The sequence below is a fragment of the Cylas formicarius genome, unplaced genomic scaffold (assembly GCF_029955315.1).
Source record: "Cylas formicarius isolate icCylForm1 unplaced genomic scaffold, icCylForm1.1 PGA_scaffold_4__25_contigs__length_36172078, whole genome shotgun sequence".
Classification (NCBI taxonomy): Eukaryota; Metazoa; Arthropoda; class Insecta; order Coleoptera; family Brentidae; genus Cylas; species Cylas formicarius.
Genome location: NW_026844334.1, coordinates 677474 through 701327, shown reverse-complemented (window position 1 = coordinate 701327; position 23854 = coordinate 677474). Strand labels below are relative to the sequence as shown.

The 23854-nt window shown below is 38.1% G+C and overlaps 1 protein-coding gene across 3 annotated transcripts; it reads left to right on the top strand.

Moving 5' to 3' along the window:
* The first annotated feature begins 454 nt into the window (after positions 1–454).
* Positions 455–23638, top strand: LOC132700660 (neurogenic protein mastermind). 3 transcript variants are annotated; one of them, XM_060668135.1, is made up of 9 exons: positions 455–1081; positions 3404–3602; positions 15058–15408; positions 15465–15719; positions 16086–16328; positions 16395–16892; positions 20326–20505; positions 20561–21382; positions 22172–23638. In XM_060668135.1, the coding sequence occupies exons 2-9, from the start codon at positions 3450–3452 to the stop codon at positions 22427–22429; spliced, it is 2760 nt and encodes a 919-aa protein (XP_060524118.1). In that variant the 5' UTR covers positions 455–1081; positions 3404–3449; the 3' UTR covers positions 22430–23638. The 3 variants fall into 3 exon arrangements, with proteins under 3 accessions (XP_060524118.1, XP_060524117.1, XP_060524116.1); XM_060668134.1 differs by having other exon boundaries at positions 457–1081; positions 15055–15408; positions 20564–21382; positions 22172–23637; XM_060668133.1 differs by having other exon boundaries at positions 457–1081; positions 15055–15408; positions 22172–23637.
* The last annotated feature ends 216 nt before the right edge of the window (positions 23639–23854 follow it).

Genomic DNA, 23854 nt, shown 5'->3' with positions numbered 1-23854 from the left:
TTTCGGGACGTTTAAGGAAATATTTTGCGAAATTACCAAACGTCGGCGGCCATGTTGGTTGTCGAACTCCGCTGGTTCTCATTGGTTGAAAACGACATTTGAAACGAGCGCGCGTGCGTATAATAAACAACCCATCTCCAATTTCTTTCGTTCTCCTCTGTTCCCGGCACAGGTGGGTCAACACGTAACAAAAGAAATCAATACATTAAATTCGCCCAGCTGATTTCGTGATTTCGATTACACCGACGGCGCAAAAAGTACCACCATCGGTCGCTAGATGGCGCTGCGGAATCGTTTATGTAAAAGTACGAAACGACTGACGAAAAGACACCGATTAGCCGCCCGCGCGCGTCTAAGAACCTGCGGAACCAATTTTTCGCACGGGACGAGATAAAATCTCATATCTGCACGTCCGCGCACGAGACTCCTTTACCCTTCCTGATATTCAGCGTGCGGCAGGTGGCTGCACTGGCACGCTAAAGAAAATGGCCGCGGCCCGCGACGATGCGATAGACGTGCGTCTTCTGTATTCGCGTTGAAACACGGTCCGTCCGCGAAAGATTGCGGGAGTTGTCGACCGTATCGGGATGATATTGTGCGGAAGTCGTGTTAATCGTCGCGCACGCAGTGAGAGAGCAACGGTGCCGCAGTTTTAACCTGCCGATCGGTGTGGCTCGACTACTGGCGAACGGCCCGAATGTGTTTTGTTTTCGGCGGACATTATTAAATGGGTCTTTCGATGTTTCCCGTAAAAATGCACATGGACATCCAGATAGCGGCGGTTTAGGCGTGCATCTCATCGGGGTGGGAATAGGAGACCAGTGCGGGGTGTCCGGGTGGGGCGCGGATGACTCCCGAAGCGCGCCCTTCGAGGTTATGTCCGGGCGTACGGGGCGGCGTCTCGTTTAAAGTGCCACGGGCCATGTGAAAGACGCTCGCAGATCGACACACTGGATCGAGCCAACACTGGGCCCGGGGGTTGTCTAGACGGCGGCGGGACGCTCCCCCCCGTCGTCCCTCAGCCCCCGATACTGCCGCAGCTCCACCAGGAGGTGACCCCGAAGCAGGCCGTGGTCGAAAGGTACCGACACTTTTGCAATTACCTTTGCGAAACTCAATACAATGGATTTCGTAAGCGGTTCGCCCGACTTTCGCGAAAATCCGCGCCGCCGTTCACTTATACGCGGCAACACTCTTCTAATAGCTCTCGCGACAATTTTTGGCGACTTTTTCCTTCCGTTTGACAGCGCAGCGCCTACTTGTCGATAATGCGTTCGATTCAAACCCGAGACGAAACACGCGTAATTAGGCAACCAAATATTACTCGTTATTCTGTGTCACAGTTCGACCAACTTAGGGTTTTGTTTAACCGTTTTCGTTGTTTTTGAACGGTGTTTATTCGTAGCAGTCGTTATTTGGTTGAAACGTTTAAGCCTTGCTCGGTTTGGCGGAGAAATAAAAGTTATACCGGAATTGGAAAAAGAAATGCGGCCCTTGTCATCGTTTGCTACTAACTAGTGAATCGGGCATTGCATGAAAATTAAAAGTTCAAAACTTAAAGTTCTTAAAGTTGTTTCTCGACAAAAACTGAAATCCTTTGCCGAGAACATACGTTCTTTTTATTTAAAATCAACCGAAAATACTTTTTTTTGTAACGGAAAAAATGTCTTACAAATCCAAAAACTAAAATGCGTTGGCGATAACACAGGATATTTTTATTTAAGCTCAGCATAAAATATTTTTTTTTTTGACGGAAAAAAATATCTTATAAATACAAAAACTAAAATATGTTGCTGATAACATACAATATATTTACTTAAAATCAGCCTAAAACACTATTTTTTCTGTAACGGAAAAAAATATCGTACAAATCCAAAAACTAAAACGTGTTGCCGATAACATACGATGTTTTTATTTAAACTCAGCCTAAAATGTTATTTTTTTTATAACGCAAAAAAAAATATTTTACAAATTAAAAAACTAAAATATGTTGCCGATAACATACGATGTTTTTATTTAAAATCAGAATAAAATACTTTTTTGTTTGATAATGTTACTGCTACTTTAAGTTGCAGTGTTAAAAATTTGGTAAAAATTAATTTTGCAAAGAAACGTCCACAGGCTATAGTAATACTTTTTATAAAACTTCTGAATTCCTCCGGCTTCCGTTGTTGTCTCGAACTAGCTAAAATTTCGCCAACCGTCCTCTTGGCTTCTTCAGGGCTTGACTGAAACTGGCTCGCATTTTATTCTACCTGCTTTTATATTGTTCGAGGGAGGCGGAGCTAGATCAGGGGCATAAACACCGTATCGGATGACTGATTCCCATATTGGTGACAGGTAGAGACCTGAGTCGCGGTTAAGGTTGTCAGGTTGCTTACAGATTCTCTGCTATAGACTCTCGGTTGGTCGATTAAATGCAAGAATGTTAGTTTTATCGAATAAAATTTTTTATGTTCGGTTTAGTGATTGTGCTGCTGATGAGTTTATTTGTCTTAGTCTTAAGACTCTTTCATGTTCTTTGCGTCTAGTTGATATTTTTCGTCCGGTCTCTCCAATGTATTCTTTGCCGCATATGCATGGAATGCTGTAAACTCCTGGCATCTTAAATGAAATTTTGTCTTGACGGATCGAAGATGTTGGGAGATTCTTGGACAAGTGGTAAATCTGGTTTCGACGTTATATTTCTTTAGAACTTTTGATATGGCCTGTTTTCCCTGTAAGGGGTTTTAATAAGGAAGCCAGGTATTTGCTAGATAATATGTTGGAGAATCAATGGTGCTGACAATAGGCCGAAAGGGTAAACCTGGTTTGTGGATTTTTCGGAGTCCGTGGAGACGAGGGATTTTAGAGTCATGGGGGGTGACGGATTTTTTCACGGAGTCTGATAGAGAAGAAGCCTTATCTTATCTTTTTTAGGTTGACGATATGATCCATCTGTGAGAATATCTTGAACCTTTCCACGACCACCGTAGCATTTCCTTTATCTGCTTTTAGGATTACAAGGTCGGGATTGCAGTATTAAATTTAGAAGGTTTCGATTTTTTAAGTATTTTTGCGAGCCAGTTTCAATCAAGTTTCAAGAAGCCAACAGGATGAGTGGCGAAACGTCAGGCTAGTTCGACTCAGCAAAAACCGACGCAGAAGTTTCTTTGAGAAATTAATGAGCCTATTTGTTTTTAGTGCAAGTGAAGTGAAGAAATAATACATATATATTCTGCAAAAAGTACTATTAAACAATAAAAACATATTAAACAAAAAAACATTTAAAATATGAAAAAAACTAAATAAAATTGAAGTTAAGAGTGCGTTATCCGCGAATCTTCTTCTTCTTCCTCAACCGCCGACGCGGAAGTTGGGTGTGGCAACGTGGAAAAAGTAATTTTTGGCGTTTCTGTCGCAGGCTGCGCAGACGCATCGAGTCGTACCGGCGTCGTCAGAGCGACTGCATGCCTCGTTTCGATCAGTCCTTCACGGGACTGTGCGAGCAGAATCTGCAGGACACGCTGCAGCTGAAGCAGCGCTACCTCGACGCGAAGGCCAAGCGCGTGTCCAAAACGAAAGACAAGAAACAGGACTCGATCCAAAGTAGCGTTCACGTGGTGAGTGTCGCTTTTATCGAGCCAAGCGCGCGCGCGAGCGCTGTTGCCAAGTTTCCAAGTTCTTATTTTATCGCAAAGCGTCGAATGTTCAAAGTACCGATTATCAAATTGAGATCGCCCCAAATCTTAATCTTTGTGTGTCTTTTTTTAACTTTTCGCGTTTTCGGCGTAAAGTAAAGTTCTTTTTGTATGTCTAAATATGGCAAAAGAAGGAATAATTGGAGGGTCGGGCTGACACAAAAAATACAACGAAATTAATTTTTAATAAAAAAATATCTAACAGGAAGTAAGTTATTACAAAGTATACCGACCACCAATTTTACAACAGGTTCATAAACTTAACAGACGCAACATTTTCTAAAAGTGAATTTGAATTTCTGGGAAAAGGTTTCAACTTTAAGGACAATTAAGGACATTAACGATTTTAATTTAAACAAACATAAACAAAAGTAGATAACAACAAACACCAAGAAATTTCTCAAATGTCAATAGTGAAATCTATCAAAAACAAAGCTTACGAAAATAACATAATATTTACACGTGCACATAAAGGGACAGTCATAGCTGTCGATCTCCCAGAATATATTTCAAAAACCAACAATTTTCTTAAACCAGAACTGTCGGCGGAGCATTCAACAATTGAAGGCTTTTTGGTATTTGTAGAGTTTTAACGAACTGAATATCAAAGTCGTTTTTACCCCTAACATTATTAGAATGTTTGTACGACCTAGGAATTAAATAATGTTGTAAGTAGGACGGAAGTAATTTATTTTTTATTTTATATATCGCCAAAACATTAGAGAACTCAATATTCTGAGACACCGACAACCACCCTAAAGACCTAAGCATTACACGAACGGGAGTGTAACGTGTGCAACCCAGAATAGAACATCGCTGTTTCTACCGGAAATCAAAAGCGAATTACAATACCAAAAATGAGGGCTGATTAGCGCATTAAAAACAGGATCGCTTTCGAAAAATCGTCGCTGGGCGGGGCAAGTTCGTAGCAAATAGCGCGAATCAGCTTTTTATTTTAAGGAGGAGGCGCTTCGCGGATTCTCGTCCTAGAGGGACGCATTGTTTTTCTATCGTGCTCCTGCGGACCAGTGTAGAACTTTCGCAAAATCGATGTAACTTGATTGTGAATGCACCCTGTATAAAGTGTCCTTTACATCTTGTCGAACTTCTAAGTTACGGCACACTTCGGTAATTGCAATTATATTTTTTCAAATATCTTGCGGCCCCTGTATTATAGACGAAACCTTAAACTGTCTCTCGACACAGTTTACTGTTTATATCAAAAGTTTTCCACAGAAGTGGAAAAATTCCAACAATGGATTTTTAGAATTAACTTCTCTGATGAACGATTTTGTCGACGATAAAATGGACGCAGTGCGCGATACGTATTCCGCACAGAACCATTATTTTCGAAATAAAATTGCACTATTTGCAAGCGCTGTTCAGGCGGGAGTCTATTCATGACGAATTGCCAAACCAAACTGGGAATAAATCACACGACAGCTGTTAAATCGGTCGCCATCTTGAACAGTAATGCCAACTTAAAGTTCTATACATCGAAAAAAAAAACACCAATTACTATTACCTACCCGTATTCGTTTCTTGCTATTTATTATCACAAACATGACGGTGTGCTTCAAGTCTTTGAACTATCTCTTGAATTGTTTTCTCCACATCCAGATTCAATCGGATCTGTTATTTTAATGTAAAACTGCCGTATGTTATTTTCTTTTCTTTCAGTTCGTAGTTCGCTAATACGCGTTCACTAATATAAGGAAATTTTGCCGAAAACGGCATTTGAAAATACCCCATGGCGATTACGCCCTCTGCGGGCTATCTCAGAACGTCCAAAAATAATTTGCATATCCGTTTGCATAATACCGTACGTTGCCGTTATCCGGCGTTACCGTAAACGCGTGCGACAAGGAAAACGAACGTCGTCACAGTCACCGCATCGCAGTTAGCGCTGGCGACGACACCCGTTCGCGATCTGGCAACGCTGCCCATATTTATCGACCGCTCTACCGGCCACAGGTACAGAAATTCACTCTCTCTCTCTCTCTCTCTCTCTCTCTCGCAACGAGCTTCGTATTTGGTTTGACGCTTTTTTTTTTTTAATTATGTGACTGGAAGGTACACATTTTGATGAATTAGCACGTTGGTATTCTAAAATATTGTGCTACATATCAAGGTACAGTCTGTTCATAGATCTAGGAAAGTAACTAACTGATATGAATTAAGGAAAGACCCGAAAGCTGTAAGAATGAAATATGGCCGAACAGGTCCGTACTTTGCTCAGAGTTGAACTATTTGGGGTTTTGTTAGGAAAGAAACTAAACAATATTTATTTATTTATGTTTAAATCTAAAATAAAATTACAAATTATTTTTATTACCTACTTAAATTACTTATCTATCTTTTCTACATTTGGGCGGGAGCATCTCCTGAGATACACTAGACTCGCACATATTTCGCATAATTCGCACACGATTCAACACACGCTGCGTTACACTCGAAATAAGAATGGTTACTAATAAACTTAAACTAAGTAGTATGCCAAACCAAGGAATATTAAACACAGATAGGTATCGGACCAAAATTTTACCTGAATTTAAATGCCGAAACTTTAGGTAATAATCTTGTTGCATTGTATGTTAATGACCACCCTGGGATAACCTCACTCAAAAGCAATTGGTCACTTTCTTATATCTATGAACAGATCATACGGAGTAAAATGCGAGCCAGTTTCACTCAAACACTGAAGAAGCCAACGGGACGATTGACGAAACGTTAGCAAGTTCGACTCAGCCAAAACCGACGCAGAAGGTCTCCAGAAGTTTTATAAAAACTAAATAATGTTTTATTAATTTGAATAATTATAATTTTGCAATGTGTCGCCATCTATGTTACGGGTTCCGCGTCTCGACGGCAGCGACAGCGGCGCGGGTAGCGACCTGGGTAGTCACGTGGTGACGCGCAGTCGATATCGTCCCATAAACATTGCCGTTGTCACTAAATAAATGCGATTTCCGCGTGACAGATGGAAAGTTATTCGGAAACTACTCCAAATATTAAAATGCGACGGCTTTCGACGCTTTTTGTCTCGCTTTCTCCATTGGCGGAGAGAACGTTGCCCGATCTGAATACGCGAAGAACGCCGGTACAGGACGTGTCGTGACCTGCGCGCCGAACGACAAGGCGTTGTACTAGTTCTCCGCCCCGGGTACAATAACCTCTCTCTCTGTCTCGTTATTTTTAATAACTGGGTTTTCGTAGGAACTAGCGAGTGCGGCTAACTGCACCGTAGGAAAACGAACCCGTAGAAACACGGCAAAACTCACAGTCGATATTCGGGGTGTCAGTTTCGATCCGCATTGCTGAACTTTTTGTTTTTTTTTGAGAAACATCTGTACTACTGTACTACTTTTGACAAAACTTCAAAGCTGAACTGAAACTGGTTCAGTTCAGGAACGTCAGAAGTTTTGCAAAAAATTCTTCAAGCAAATTACAGATGTCCACAATAACGTGCATTAATAAAGTCGAATGTACATTTTTTTATCTTGTAGAAAATGTGTAATAATGAGCTTTGGAGTATAGATATTTGGAATGTTTATCTTAAAAATATCACAATTGTTTAAAAAAACACAATATTTCTCTTATGAACCAATACGAACAAAAAATCATATGCTATAGAAACTTTATATAAATCAGATTTGAAATACAAACAAAATATATTTCATAGAATCAAATAGTTAAGAATAAAAATTCATATGCTATACAAACTTTATAAAAATAAGTTATAAAATACAAACAAAATGTATTTCTTAGAAACAAATACGAACAAAAATTCATATGCCATAGAAACTTATGCCATTGAACATATTTTTTAGAAAAAAATAAATACAAATAAAATTTCATATGCTATAGAAACTTTATTCAAATAAGATATAAAATACAAACAAAATATAATAGAAACAAATACGAACAAAAATTCACATGCTATAGAAACTTTGTACAAATAAGATACAAAATACAAACAAAATATATTTCTTACATACAAATACGAAAAAAATGTATATGCTATAGAAACTTTATACAAATAAGATATAAAATACAAACAAAATATATTTCTTACATACAAATACGAAAAAAATGTATATGCTATAGAAACTTTATACAAATAAGATATAAAATACAAACAAAATATATTTCTTACATACAAATACGAAAAAAATTTATATGCTATAGAAACTTTATACAAATAAGATATAAAATACAAACAAAGTATATTTCTTAGAAACAATTAAATACGAATAAAAATTCATATGCTATAGAAACTTTATACAAATAAGATACAAAAAACAAACAAAATATATTTCTTACATACAAATACGAAAAAAATTTATATGCTATGGAAACTTTATACAAATAAGATATAAAATACAATCAAAATATATTTCTTGAAAATAAATAAATACGAATAAAAATTGATATGCTATAGAAACTTTATACAAATAAGATACAAAATACAAACAAAATATATTTCTTAGAAACAAATAGATAAGAATAAAAATTCATATGCTATAAAAACTTGATACAAATAAGATATAAAATACAATCAAAATGTATTTCATAGCAACAAATGGATAAGAATAAAAATTCATTTGCTATAGAAATTTAATACAAAAAGATATAAAATACAAACAAAATATATTTCTTACATACAAATACGAAAAAAAAATTATATGCTATAGAAACTTTATACAAATAAGATATAAAATACAATCAAAATATATTTCTTGAAAATAAATAAATGCGAATAAAAATTGATATGCTATAGAAACTTCTTTACAAATAAGATATAAGATGCAAACAAAAAATATTTCTTAGAAACAAATAAATACGAATAAAAATTCATACACTATAGAAACTTTATACAAATACGAACAAAAATTTATATGCTATAGCAACTTTGTACAAACAAATTGTATTTCTTATAAAAAAAAAAAACAATTTCATATGCTATAAAAACTTTATACAAAGAAGATATAAAATCAAACCAAATATATTTCTTATAAACAAATAAGGACAAAAATTTTTGCTTGTAGATGAGTGGGTTGGTAAATGGATAATAATAAGCTTTGGATTATATATTTTTATAGTTTATTTTAAAAATATCACAGTTGCGGAAAAAAAGCACAATATTATTTTTACGAACCAATACGGACAAAAATTCATATGCTATACAAACTTTATACAAATAATATATAAAATACAAACAAAACATATTTCTTACATACAAATACTAGCAAACATTCATATGCTATAGATATTTTATACAAATAACATATAAAATACAAATAAAATATATTTCTTAGAATACAAATAAGATATAAAATACAAACCAAGAAAGAGATAAGAAGTTTATGAATCTTCTGCAAAATTCAATCTTCAATGTGCTTGAAAATATCAATAAAAATTAATTAGAGCTTTTGATAAATTCGGATTTGACACTTGACTGACGCAAGGTGCTGTCAATATTACGACGTTCATGCGGCACTCTATAGCGCTGGCAATCAAAACCTAGTGACGAGGTCATCCGCTTAAACGCGTACCGCTTTTTTATTTCCTCTATGTTTTTAACTTAAAAATCACCGTACAATTTCCCGATAAGAACGAACGAAAGGGAGCGGAATCGCGTTTGCAACGTCGTGGCGACATCCAGCGGCCGGTAGGTTAACTTAGCTCGACGACAAACGCTTCCGTTAGATGGCGCTCCCGGCGGATCGCCGTAGTTCAAAGTTTGCGGCGTGGGAAAGTAGGTACTTTTTTCCAGCGGCTTTTATTTGATTTACGGTTGAATATTCAATAAAGGCGACAAAGGGCCTTGCAAAGGCCCCTCGTGAGAATCAGAAAAATATGGCCGCACCTTAAAGAATTTAATAGGTACCTTGTCTTGACCTTAAACTTTATCTTTAAGGTCAGTTCTCTTACTTTTAGGAAACTCCAACTTCAATTTTCTACAAATATTCGTACCGTAAAATCCTTAAAACGACAAAGCGGTAAATGCACTATATTTTTGGCCATACTATATCGGTTTCGATTAATGAGGTTGAACCGTGTTTCACAGTAGCGTTTTTTTTTCGCACCATATTCGTGTCGAGGCTGAAACAAATATAAATAAATAATGGACGAAAATGTGTCGCGCGGCGATTTGATTTCGTAACGCCCGACGACTACGAGCCGACCTTGGAGATTTCGCGAAAATCCTACGCCCGATGTGACGTAGGCGGAGCGACCGAGCGGCAACGCCGCACTGGAGGTTCCCCGGCCTACTATCTCCGTCGCCGGTGTCGATAAACATCGCGCCATGGTGTACGATTGAATTTGTAATATTCCGAGACTGGGCGACGTAAAAAAAAAAACGAAAACGTTATTAAAATTTCGTTTTTTTTTTTCGAAGATGTTTTATTGACGTATAAGTATGAATTTCCGGAAAACAAGTCAAAATTTGTGAATTAAGTCAGAGTTTTTGAAAAACAAATAGGAATTTCGAATTTTCGAACAATAAATCAAAATGTTTGGTCAGGATTTCTAAGTTACATAGGAATTTTTTAAAAAACAAGTAAGACTTTCTGGAAAGTACGTAAAAATCTTTAAGGTGGAATTTGTAAATTAACTTCAGAATTTTTAGAAACAAATCAGAATTTCTGTAAAACAAGTCAGAATTGCTAAATTGGCTTCAGAATTTTTGGTTAGTTACAATTTCTCAACTAGGTCAAAATTTTTGAAAAATAAATCAGAATTTCTGGAAAATAAGTCAGAATGATTTTAAATTTTTATAAAGACAATTTCTAATTAAGGCAGAACTTTGAAAAGCAAATCAGAATTTTGCGGAAAATTAGGCAGAACTTTTGAAAATTAATTCGATATTCCTCTAAAGAAGAGAGTTTCTTAATATAAGCAAAATTTCGGGAAAATTAGTCAGAATTTCTGCAAAATAATTCGAAAGTTTTGTATAATAACTAAGAGAATTTCTTAATTAAGACATCATTTTTAAAAAACAAATCGGACTTTTGTAAAACATAAGGCAAAACTTTTGAAAAATAATTGAAAATTTTTGTAAAGTAGGAGAATTTCTTAATTGACTCATAGTATTTGAAAACCAAATCCGAATTTTGTAGAAAATAAGGCAAAACTTTTGAAAAATAATTCAAAATTTTTATAATGTAAGAGAATTTCTTAATTAAGGTATTTTAAAAACAAATCAGAATTTTTCAAAAATAAATCACAATTTCACAACAAATCGGAATTTCCGAAAAGCGATTCAAACTTTCTATAAAGTAGACGAATTTCTTAATTTCTGATTTAACTCAGAAATTTTGACTTGTTTTCCACGAATTATCACTTATATTTCAGAATTTCTATCTTAACTCTGAAATTCTGACTTATTTCGCACTCATATTGCAGAATTTCTGACTCAACTCAGAAATTCTGACTTGTTTCTCAGAAATACTGACTCATTCCTCAAAAATTTGGCCCAATTAAACTAGAACAGCGCACAAGCATATAATATTATAAATATTACAATGCTTTCATGCTATATTGCTACGTTATTTAATATAGGATATACGAGGTTAGTAAAAAGTACCGAAACGCTTAAATATCTGGAAAGGCTGGAACTATAAAATTCAATTCCTTTTTGAACATGCAGAATTAAAAAAAACTGACAGCTGTGTTGTCAGATTTACCACTCACTGTTGGTGAAAAAATATTTTTAACGTCGCGATATTTCTGAAATCTGACAACATTGCTGTTCGAGCTTAGGCACTTTTGGAGGTTGAATTCAAGATAATTTTGGTCTAAAGATACGATTAAGCAATCTAATAAATCTTGTTTCACCAATGGGTTAACCTGTTTCCGAGTGAATGTGAAATCTACTAAATCTATCACATCGACAGGTGGAATACTGGAAAACAAGTTTTGTACATCAAACACACAACATTTTCTTTTCTAAAAGTGAATTTGAATTTCTGGGAAAAGGTTTCAACTTTAACTTACAGCACTCGAACATTAATAGAGAATTAGACTGTTTAGGGATCGACTGTGAATTAGGAATTAAGAACATTAACGATTTTAATTTAAACAAACATAAACAAAAGTAGATAACAACAAACACCAAGAAATTTCTCAAATGTCAATAGTGAAATCTATCAAAAACAAAGCTTCGGAAAATAACATCATATTTACACGTGCAGATAAAGCGAAGACAGTCATAACTATCGATCTCCTAGAACATATTTCAAAAACCAACAATTTTCTTAAAGCAGAACTTTTCCTTTGTATCAAACACGATCCTACCGAGTTATATCAAAGACAAGTCAAGGAAGTAATTAGTGACAAAGACAAGTATTTATTAACAATTATGAATCCACAACCGCCGAAATTATATTCTTTAGTTAAATTACATAAACAAAATATGCAAATTAGACTAGTTGTGTCTTATGTAACAGCTGCAGCAGTTGAACTCTCAACAAAATTAGTAAATATTTCAAAGTTCCACACAAATTCTAAACCAAAATTTGGAATAAAAAATTCTTTTGAATTAATCAACATAATTAAAGATACTAAAATCCCTTCTAACGCAACACTATTGTCTTTTGATGTACAAAACTTATTTTCCAGTATTCCATCTATGGATGTGATAGATTTAGTAGATTTCACCCTAACTCGGAAACAGGTGAACCCATTGGTTTTATTGCCATTTTTCGGTATATATAATAGCAGGCAGTTTGTAAATATTACATTTGATAAAGACACGGTGTTGTCGAAACAATTGTCATGTAAAAATATATAAAACAAAACTTTTGGTTGTTATTTATTTTACTTTCGGAGGTACCTGATCGTCCCGGTACTTTTTGCTCATATGGCGAGGCATTTTTTCATTTTAAACGAGTAGTAATATTCGAACGCGCAGTAGATGCGACGCGACGATCGATTTTACCGCGAATGTGACGTAACTACGTAAACACACCGTGGCACCATCGGTTTCCGAAATCGTTTCAGTCCGTTCGTTGGGTACCGGGTACCCGCCCGCGCGCCCGTCCGTTTCCGTGTCGCCGCGAGCGCGCGACGTCATCGCGATGACGTCCGAGGACGGTCGCCTCGCCGAACAGCAGGTAAACGAACTCGTGACGTCGCCCGTCCTCTCCCCATCTCGTCCGTCAATTTTCTTTTCCCGACTCGGCCGAAGCAAACTAAGCGATTGCTTTCGCTACTAAAAGGATGTCGAACTTGCATTGTCTTTATTTTTAACTTACACAACGTTTCGGACAGTTGTATCACTACCCGTTATCAAGTGTAAACTAAACTTAATTCTAACGCTACAAGGTTTATATACTATGCGACGGGGCTCATCCATGACGGATCAGAGATTGCCAAATTGTCGGTATATCCACGCTTGGATTGCTGAAGATGTTTTCATTGTTTCTAATGAAAACTGAAAATACAGACGCTCTATTCCCGATAACATTAGAACCACGTTAACTCCACATCACACCAAACCATCACATCTTTATGGCCTTCCAAAAATCCACCCAGACCGATCACTAATTCAAGAGATTCTACAATCAAATCGTCCAGCCACTTGTAGGTAAAACTTCTTCGTTTGCAAAAAACTCTGGGCACTTGGTAGATATTCTAAAAAACGTGAAACTGGATCCTTCAGACAAGTTTATCAGCTTTAACGTTGAAAGTCTATATACGAACGTGCCCTTGGAGGAGTCGTTAAGTATTGAGGGAGTGTTGGAGCTTCTGAGGTGCTGTCTGCATTATTCTTACTTTCAAGTCAAAGATAAGTTCAAGGCCTGCCGATGGCTTCTTCTCTCCAGTGATAGCGAACATATACATGGAGTGGTTCGAAACGCATGCCTTAAACACTGCAACTATTAAACCTAAGATCTGGCTTCGATATGTTGACGATACACCTTCATTATCTGGAAAGGAATATCAGAAAAGATTAGACGAATAGCTAAACAATATCATGTTAAAACTGTATTTAAATCTTGATCAACATTAAGAGGTGTATTCACAAAAACATAGCCTGAAACGTCGACTCAAGAGTCTACCTACCAGATACCCTGTGAATGCGGAGTATCATATATTGGCGAAACATAAGAAACAACGAAGGGTGAAACGCAAAAATCAGGTATCGCATTGGAGATAGCGCAAATTTAAAGAAGCATTTTTCATTAGTAACAATAAAAACATCTTCAGCAATCCAAGCGTAGATATACCAACAATTTGGCAACCTCTGATCCGTCATGGATGAGCCCCGTCGCATAGTATATAAACCTTGTAGCCTTAGAATCAAATTTTGTTAACGGGTAGTGATACAACTGTCCGACACGTTGTGTAAATTAAACATAAAGACAATGGAAGTTCGACATCCTTTTAGTATTTCTACGGAATCAGTGTCTACCACCTTCAAGCGGACGCATCGTTTTTCTATCGTGCTCCTGCGGACCACTATCGAACTTTCGCAAAATCGATGCAATTTTATTGGGCATACACCCTGTATAAAGCGTTTGTTACTGATCGCCGAAGTTCAAAGTCACGACAAACCTTGATAAATATAAAAAATTGTACAAGTAATAACGATTTCCAATTATATTATTCAAAGTATCTCGCGCACCCTGTATGATGATGTATGTACGAAAAATGAAACTCTCTCTCTGTCTCTCTCTCGGCGCAATATTCGAGACTGTTTAAATCAGATTATCCCATGTTTATGGGCACGATTGTTCTGCTTTTTTTATATGTTTGACAGAATTTGCCCAACATTGTGGAGGGATGTTAAAAACTTCGGTTTCTATAAGTTTGAGGACATTGGAGTCGACACGGGGAAAAACATTGTTACGACGAATGGCAGATTTCAGTGGGTGCCAAACATGTTCAATGGGATTAAATATACAGTGGTAAGGCGGAAGCCTTAAAACTGTATGCCCTAGATTTTTGGCATAATTATCACAGACGTATTCCTTTTGGTAGGTTCAAGCTTTGGAGAACCTCAATTAATTGCTTTTTGGTATAATGTTCGTGAAAACAAATGTCGTTATGAGGAAGAGGTTTTAGTCATCTGTCTACTGTGATAAGTTGTGATATTTTTGGTTAGTTTTGGTTAGTTGGGAACAGGTGGAACTCCCAATATTTGCTCTTGAGAGACAAAACTGACATCACTTTCGTCAATAGATTTGACAGCTACTACTTCAATGTCTCTGCAATCTTCTGCAGAACACAAGTATCTGCGTATGGTCGTATTTCTTTTACCGTTTCTGTGAATCTCTGAATTATTTTTAAATGATTCAATTGAATCATCACTTGAGGTTTTTGTATTTTAACGAAATCCGGTGCCATTTAATAACGTCGGTTACAGCAGCAAAAGTTCCTGAAGAGGTCCGTCGATGAGCTGGACCCGGGGAACGGCGCCGACGGCTTCGAGCCGCCGGTGAAGCTCCAGTGTACGGCGCAACAGCACGGCAGCCACCAAAACGAGGGCCTCACCAAGTTCTCGGTGGAGATCGTGCAGCAGCTCGAGTTCACTACGTCGGCGGCGAGCTCGCAACCCCAGCAGATCAGCACGAATGTCACCGTCAAGACGCACGCGAACGCCAGCGTCAAGAACGACGTTTCGTCGCCGAAATCGAACCCCTCGACGCCCGTCCAGCAGCAGCAGCAGCAGCAAAAGGTCGGCCTCGACGTCGGCACCTTGGTGGAATGCGTCAAACAGGTATCCGGGGGACCTGGGGGGAGACCTGAGGGAGACCCGACGGTTTTTTGTCGCAGGAGCCGGACAACGATTTCGCGGACCTGGACTCGTGCGCCGCGGCGCTCGAGAAGGACGCCGCCGCCAACGGCGGCGCCGGCTTCGCCGCCTCCTTCCCCGACCTCATCGGGGACGACACCAACGACGAGATCATGTCGTCGGCCGCGTTCAAGGACCTCATCTCCGACATCAGCAATTACTCGGACTATCCGGAACTGATGAAGGAGTTCGATTTCGAGGACAAGGGCAGCGACTTGGGCGTCAACGCCATGAAGGTACGTCGGTTTCGAAAAACGTTTGGTCGAAGTAACGGCTTAAACTGTGAAAAATACTATATAAATATACTTGTCAAAATTATAACGATATAAGAAAAACATTGATATATATGAGGTTAGCGCCAAAATTTCCCTTTCTGACATAGATGCAGCTCCAACAAAACTTTGTCTCCTTTTAAATATGTATCTTAGTAGGCTGCGAAAAAAAAACTGGAGGAGCACAATAGAAAAACATTGTTATTAATATTATATATATTTCGACACCCGTATCCCCAAAAGGACGTAATTCACATCGACTTTTATCGCCGTTAAGATATCTCCATTATAATTCGTTATAATTGTATAAATAAACCGAAACATTCGAAGATGGAGGATATCAAAGATTTGGGACCGTCGTCGGGTTTGGCGGGGCCGGATTCGAAGTCGTCGGCGCACGCCGCCCTCATGGGCAACGTGCAGGGCGGCTACTCGCCGCCCGTGTTCGAAAAGGGCGGAGGCGCCGGTCAAATCGCGAATCGGCTACCCTACTCTAACATGGACTTCACCAAAACCGAGCTGAGTCCCGCCGCGCAAACTCTGAAACAAATGGCCGAACAGCACCAGCACAAGGTAGCCATTTTGTTTTTGCGAAGTTTTGCGAAAAATCTAACTTCCTTTTTTGTTTTCGCGGCTTAGAACCAGATGGGGTTGAGTTACAGTCCGGCGGGCAGGACGCCCAACTCCCGATCGCCGTACCAGGACTTCCAGGGCTTTCAGGGCGACTACGGGAGCCCCAATTCGAACCCGAGCTTCCACAAGGGCAGCCCGAACTTCCCGCAGCCGCCCGACATGATCAAGCAGGAGATGATCTTCCAGAGCGGCGATTTCAACGAGATGAAACGGAAACCGGGGGCGGCTACTGGCGGCGGCGGCACCGGGAGCGGCATGTACGCCAAACAGCAGCAGTATTCGCCGTACGGGAGCCCCGGCGGCCACGGGAGCCCCGGGTTCCTGCCTACGGGAAGGGGCGGCGCCCCGCCGTCCAATTCCGCGCCTTTCGGCGGCGGCACGCCGCCCAGACCTTCGTCCGGATCGGGGGGCGGCGCTCAGAGTCAGGGCGGCGCCGCCTCCGTGCAGATCAACCAGGCGCAGCAGCTCAATATCAACCCGCAGAGCCACGGGCACGCCATCCAGGTAAACTATTTCGTTTTCACCTTATCCGAAGCGATTTTCACAAACAGAAAATAAAAAATAATAATCGACAAAAATAACCGCACCTCGATTATAAAAACCGCAATTATATATACTTCGACCAGAAATATAGTGCCACCTCGCTATTAACTTTGCGTACAAAACCGTTGCCCCTGAAGTATCGACACAGAGAACGCCAGAGGGCAGAACTAGCCAGCAGTATTATTTAAAAGTCTCAGCTAAGCCAACTCGATTAACCGTTCATCAACCACAAACGTTGAATTGCATTTTTTAATGTTGAAAAAGCGACTCGAGCTCAGGTCCCGAATAGGAGAAATTAATATCGGCCGGAGCTTTCAATGCTATGCTCGGGTTTAAATGTAAGTTCAGAAAGCTAATGTGAAACTAAACTGAGATATTTCGATCGATCTTTTTCTACCTGTTTAGTAAAATGTCGATGACGTTTTAGTCTAGTAGAGAAGTGAGTTTTCTGCGAACAACGGTGCTAGTGATTTTAAAAATATGGGGTTTGGTTTTTTGGATTCAGAATTAAATCCTGTGTAATGTAAAATTGTAATTGTTATAAACAAAAAACGTAGGGAGAAAAAGAGGGTCTCCGTTTTTTATATAATAATAAACAATTAACAAAATTAACTAAATATGAAAAATCCAGATAATGTTATTTAAAAAATCTACATTTTTTTATTTGTTTTTCGCATTTTATTTCATTACGAATTTTTTTTTACGTTATTTGTTTATAAATTTGTTATAAACAAATAGGCACTTTTTACAAAAAATTTTTGCTGTTCTATTGTCTTGGTAAAATACTGATTTAAAAAAATCGTATTTTTTTAAATTGTTTATAATCGTTTTTTTTTATTTATCACCCCTTTAAATTATTGATTAAGGAATCGTTTTTTTTTTTAATTCATCATTTGCTATCCTGATTAGAATTCCAAAAAAAATACAATTCAATTTTCATTGTTTATTTAATAAACAATTTGTTGTAAACAAATACTGAACATAATTTTTTTCCCTTAAAAAAAAAATAAATACAGCCATGTGCATGAAAGTATTTAAAAAAAAATGTTTTATTTTTTATTTCATTTTTAAATATTTAACATCCTCACTGTTCAACCTGGCACCTATCTTATCATGGACATGCAAGACAATATTTTAAATAATTAATTATTCTATTGGATTTACTTTTAATCATCTCCTTATCTATGACGTTTTTTTTATACGCATTTGTTTATAAAAAAATACGCGATCATCATTTTATAATATTTATATCTATTTATATATATTATTGATGTTATGACTGTTATCATTCAATACAACTTTGAAGACTACTCAACTCAAAAATTTTTTTTTCAACTTTTTGCTCGAAATAGTAAGTTATTTGTTATTATTTACATTATTATAAGATGAAATTAATATCTCTGGGTTAAATGTAATTTAAGTATGAATAATACAGATACTTACTGGTTCTCGTCTTCATGGTTTACAATTTTACATTGCTTATATATGATTCTAATAAATATGCATCAAAATTAAATTTTGCGCAGTTTCAGTTTTTAGTGCTTGTATTGATAAGGAAAAGTTTTATGTAACGGATTTAGAAATAACTGTCAATGAACTCTACAAATAAAATTATTCATCAAGTATTTATTATTAATTATTAAGTTGAAGGAATTACATGCGTGTTAAGAGAATTACTTTTTCTCAGTCTCTCCATTTCTCAAAATTATTTTCAATTTCTTTTTTTTTGTCATTGGATGATGATCAGATGTTGATGGTTCGTTTTGATGTGGCTCGGGTTCTTCGTCGGATAAATTTAGTGTAATATCGTCACCATTTTCATCACTAGAATCAGTTATAACACTATAAATACTCCTCTCGAGTGCTTAGTATCCTGGTTTCATAACGAATTCACATTCTTCGTCAATATATTCAATTTCCGACGAACAATATCCACGGCATTCAAACAAGTCTCTCCCCTGCAATTTTTTGATACTTCGACGCACATGGGTGTATTTTTTTTGTAACGGAAAAAGAATTTGTTTATAACAAATTGCTTATGAAATAAACAATGAAAATTGAGTTGAAAAATTTTTTTTTTTTAATTCTAATGAGGATAGCGAATGATGAATTAAAAAAAAAAACAATTATAAACAATTTAAAAAAAATCTTAATTTTTTATTTTATCAATACAACAGAAAAGCAAAAAAAAAATTTAATATTAAAATATCCTATTTGTTTATAACAAATTTATAAACAAATAACGTAAACATTTTTTAGTAATGAAGTAAAGTGCAATAAATAAATAAAAAGCAGCTAAAATAAAAAATGTTGAAAACACTTTTAACTTTTATAATTGATTTTCAGTTGTCTAAAGTCCACGAAAAATTTGTTAATTAACGATTGAATAACGTAACAAAAATGAAGTAAAAAAATTATTGTCTACTGTGCTGCTGTGAAATTCGATGCGAAACCAATATCCATTATGGCCCGATGGCGGTCGCCGGGGCAGGGGGACGGGAAGCTCCCTTGGGGTCATCCGCACGCGCATACCCTCTCCCGCCGTCGCGCTTATCGATTTGGAAGCGCACCCGTTAAATAATTTATACTTCCACCAGAAATATAGTGCTTTGACAACTTTGGCTACTGTTTATGGTAGTTTCATTTTTTTTTTGTACGGAGATAGGTACGAGATTAGCGCCAAAATTTCCCGGCCTGACATAGATGCAGCTCCAGTATCAAGATAAAACTTTGGAGGGGGCTGGGGGGGACTTTAAATACTCATGAAATTTTGGATCGAGGTCGATATTAACCGATCCGGCTGAAATTTGGCACGATGATAAGGGGTTGGGGGGGGGGGGTATATATATATAATATAGTGTCATCACATTTTTCCATCCGTGAATGAATACGTGAATATATATATATATATATATATATATATATATATATATATATATATATATATATATATATATATATATATATATAAATATATATATATATATATATATATATATATATATATATATATATATATATATATATATATATATATATATATATATATATATATCGATAAATTATCGACAAACATTGTTTTTATTTATAATTTCTATTATTTATAATCGTGAGAAGTTGAAATTTACATGTCGGATGCCTTGGCCTTTCCTCCATCGAACAATACCAAAAGGTCAGAGGATATTTATGTAGGATATTTTCTAAATTGTTCACCAAAATTTATGCACTAAGTGAACTAATAGGGTTTCCCATACGTAATCCTTCTTTAGCGATGTTAAACGTTCCTCCGATAAGAACCTATTAAATTCCATATCCAAAGAACAACCGATCTGGAATTCTGAATCCCAATCAATGTTGGAAACGCATTCACAAAAATCATTAATGTTTGGACTAGGTGTCGGCGGGGCAACAGCTCCACTTCTCGTCCGACCTCAAGGGTAACGTTTCGATCGCCGCGCAACAGGGCATGCACTTCAGTCAACACCCAGCGGCGCCATCTGGCGGCGGAACGGCGCAAACGCCGCAAGGCGCGTCCGCCCACCAAACCGGCAACCCGCAAACCTCCATGAACCAGGTATTTTATGTCAGCCGCCCCTTTAACCGCCCCTAACCGGCGCTCCGATTTGAAGCAGCAACCGCCGATGGGTTCGATGGGCGCGCAACAGCAACCTACCATGATGGGCGGGCACGTGATGGGCGACGGCAGCTACTCGCTGTCCCAGACGCAGACCATCAACTTTACGCAGCAAAGTTTGAGGAGGGCGACCGCCCCCATGGGTTCGGCCGCCCAGATGGGCCCGCGACTCATATCCGACCAGCAGAAGCTACTCCAACAACAGCACATGCTGAGGATGCAGCAACAGCAGCAGCAGCAGCAGGCGGCGGCGCTTCAGCAACAACAGCTGCGTCCGCCCCCGCCAGAGTACAAGGCGAGCATGCAGCCGAGGTACCCGCCCCCGAACATGAGACGCATGCCCCACCAGGCCATACCGCCGTCTGGACCCATGATCCGCACCAACATGTACATGCTGCAGCAGCAGCAACAGCAACAGCAGCAGCAGCAGCAGATGCCTGCCCGTGCCATGTACAGTGGTCGTCAGCAGGGACCGATGGGCGGCATGGAGGCGGTGCAGCAGAATAACGGCGAGTGGCGCCACCTGCTCATGACGCAGCAGCAGAGCGCGAGCTTCGCGTCCATGAGGCCCGGCTTCCAGCAGGGCAACTTCAACATGGCCGGCAACCAGATGCAGCAGCAGATGTCGGCGCTGCACCAACAGCAACAGTTGAGGTCGCAGCAGCAGGGCATGGGGGCGAACTTGGGGCAGCTGATGGGCCAGGGGGGCGGGCCGATGGCCCAAATGAACGGCATGAGCCAGGCGATGCTCAACCATATGCAGCAGCAGCAGCAGCAGCAACAGCACACGCTCGCCCAACAGCAACAAAATTCGCAGGTGCGCAGGCAGCGTTTTCTTTTTAACTAAGTTACTTAATTAATTAATTAATTCAAATAAAAAAATGGGTAAAATGGGGGAAAAGGTGATTTTACCGATATTTTCAAAGCCATTTTTACAATAAATTTTCTTATAATAATTCGAATTAAAAGGTTGGAAAAATGTGAGAAAAGATAGATTTTTCAAAAATGGTTCGCTATTTCACTTTTATTCCGACGAATTCTCGAAAAAAAAAATCCAGCACCAACGATTCAAATAAAAAAATCGTTAAAATGCGGGAAAAGGTGAATAACCGACACTGTCAAACCATTTTTTCAATAAATTTTCACTTTTACACTTTTATTTCACTGCTAATATGGACGAAATCTTATAATATAAAATAAAACGTTGGAAAAACGTGAGAAAAGGTAGATAGCGAATAACCATGCACTTTCAAAAGCATTTTTTCAAAAATCTTTCATTATTTCACTCCGAATATGGACAAATTCTCGAAAAAAATCCAGTGCCAATAATTCAAATCAAAAAATTGGTAAAATGTGTGAAAAGGTAGATAGGCAATCTTTCAAAGAATTTTTTCAATAAATTTTCTCTTTTTCACTTTTATTTCACTTCGAATGTGGACGAGAGCTAATAATAATCAAATTAAAAAATATTGGTAAAATGCGCGAATAGGTAGATAGGAAATAATCGGACACACTTTCAAAGTAGTTTTTCAACAAATTTTCACTTTTTCACATTTATTTCACTCCGAACGTGGAAGAAATCTAATAATAATTGGCGCGTGCGCAGATGTCCATGTCTGGTATCCACATGCACCAGTCGCAGTCGATATCGGTAAGCGGCCACCAGGTGGCGCAGCAGCCGCAACAGCCGGCGAGCCTGATGGGCGGGGGCGGCAACTCGCTCGCCACCTTCAACGCGCAAGCGACCGATTTCAGCTTCGAGTTCCTCGACAACCTGCCGGGGCCGGGCGACTCCGCCTCCCTCACCGATCAGGAGCTGCTCAACTCGTTCGACAGCGACGCTGGATTCAACCTGGATTTCTAGGTTATGCGAGAGAGGGCATAAAGGAGTATTCTAAATAGGGGGGGGAGGGGGGCGAAAAAAACACTTTTGTAAATACGTGGGCAATATATATATATATACATAGAGATATTGTTGGTATAGTGGGTTAATTAGACAGAGCCAAACGTTATGAAAAGTAGTCAATATTAGCGAATTTTTTTAAAAAAAGGTGTATAGGAGGGGGGAGTTGAAATAAAAAAAAAATCGAAATGTTTCGAGACGCAGCTCTCTAGCGTTTATTTTACTCGGAACGTCGCGCAGGCAGATATGAAGATAACCGAAAAACATATATACAGGGTGTTCTGTTTTCTATTGGTTGTTATTTTTGACGGAAAACATTGGTTTTGGCGATACACACGCCTGTATTTCAGCATTTTAAAAATATATCAAAAACGAATTCGGTGTCTGCCTCACCAAAACACTGTTAATAATTTGGTCGGACCAGAGAATCTCATTTTCGTTCGTACGTAGCGAGGAAGGGGGGTCGGTATATTTACGACGACGACATTCCATATTTTTCTTGGTTGTAAACGAATGGCAATTCCGCACGGTCCCAGTATTTTCCGTTAGTCCGCCATTAACGAATCGTTATTGTTCCTTTCCGGGGTTCCCCACAAATACGGGAGTCCCGTTCGTTTCTCGTGCCGGACCGCAACAGTTTTTATTTTTGTACGAAACCTTATTTATATATATATATTTGTGTGTACTTAGACAAATAAAATTGTTATATCGGTAATGATTTTTACGGACGTACAAGAGTTTATATTGTGAGTATATATATATTCCATGTTTTGTAGATTTATTATATAAATGGAGGTGATTACTATATTATAGCGAAACATTTACTATTGACCTGCGTTTTATTTATCCAAAATCCACGAAACCTTATCTTCTATTCAATGTAAACTAAACGTTTATCAAAAATGGAATGAAATTTTAAGATTAAATTAAATTTCCGCCGCATCTTTTTTAAACACGCTGTACCTTGATAAAATAAAAATCCTAGGATAACGTCACTTTCATGACTTCATTCTTCTCCGTTACGACTCAAAGTAAATTGTTATACACGTAAAAACGCAAACGGCCAAATAGAATAAATTGTTTTTCAACCAGCCAGTACCGATAAACACGATAAAAACCTTTCTCATTTAATTCGTCACATTCTTTTCGTTGGGCTCTCAATAGAAGGGGTTCAACGACAAAAAAACATAATTTTTCTTCTGCCTGATTGTCAACCGTGGAAAATTCTTCTTTTTACTTGCCACAAACAGATAGGCAGAGTTTGCTATAGCCATTCGCCCATTATCAACGTCCATCGAGGAAGTTTCTATTTTGGCCTCTAACCGACACATAAAAACGGAACGAAAACCAACATTTGCTGAGCCATTGCTAAACAGTTGTGCACCA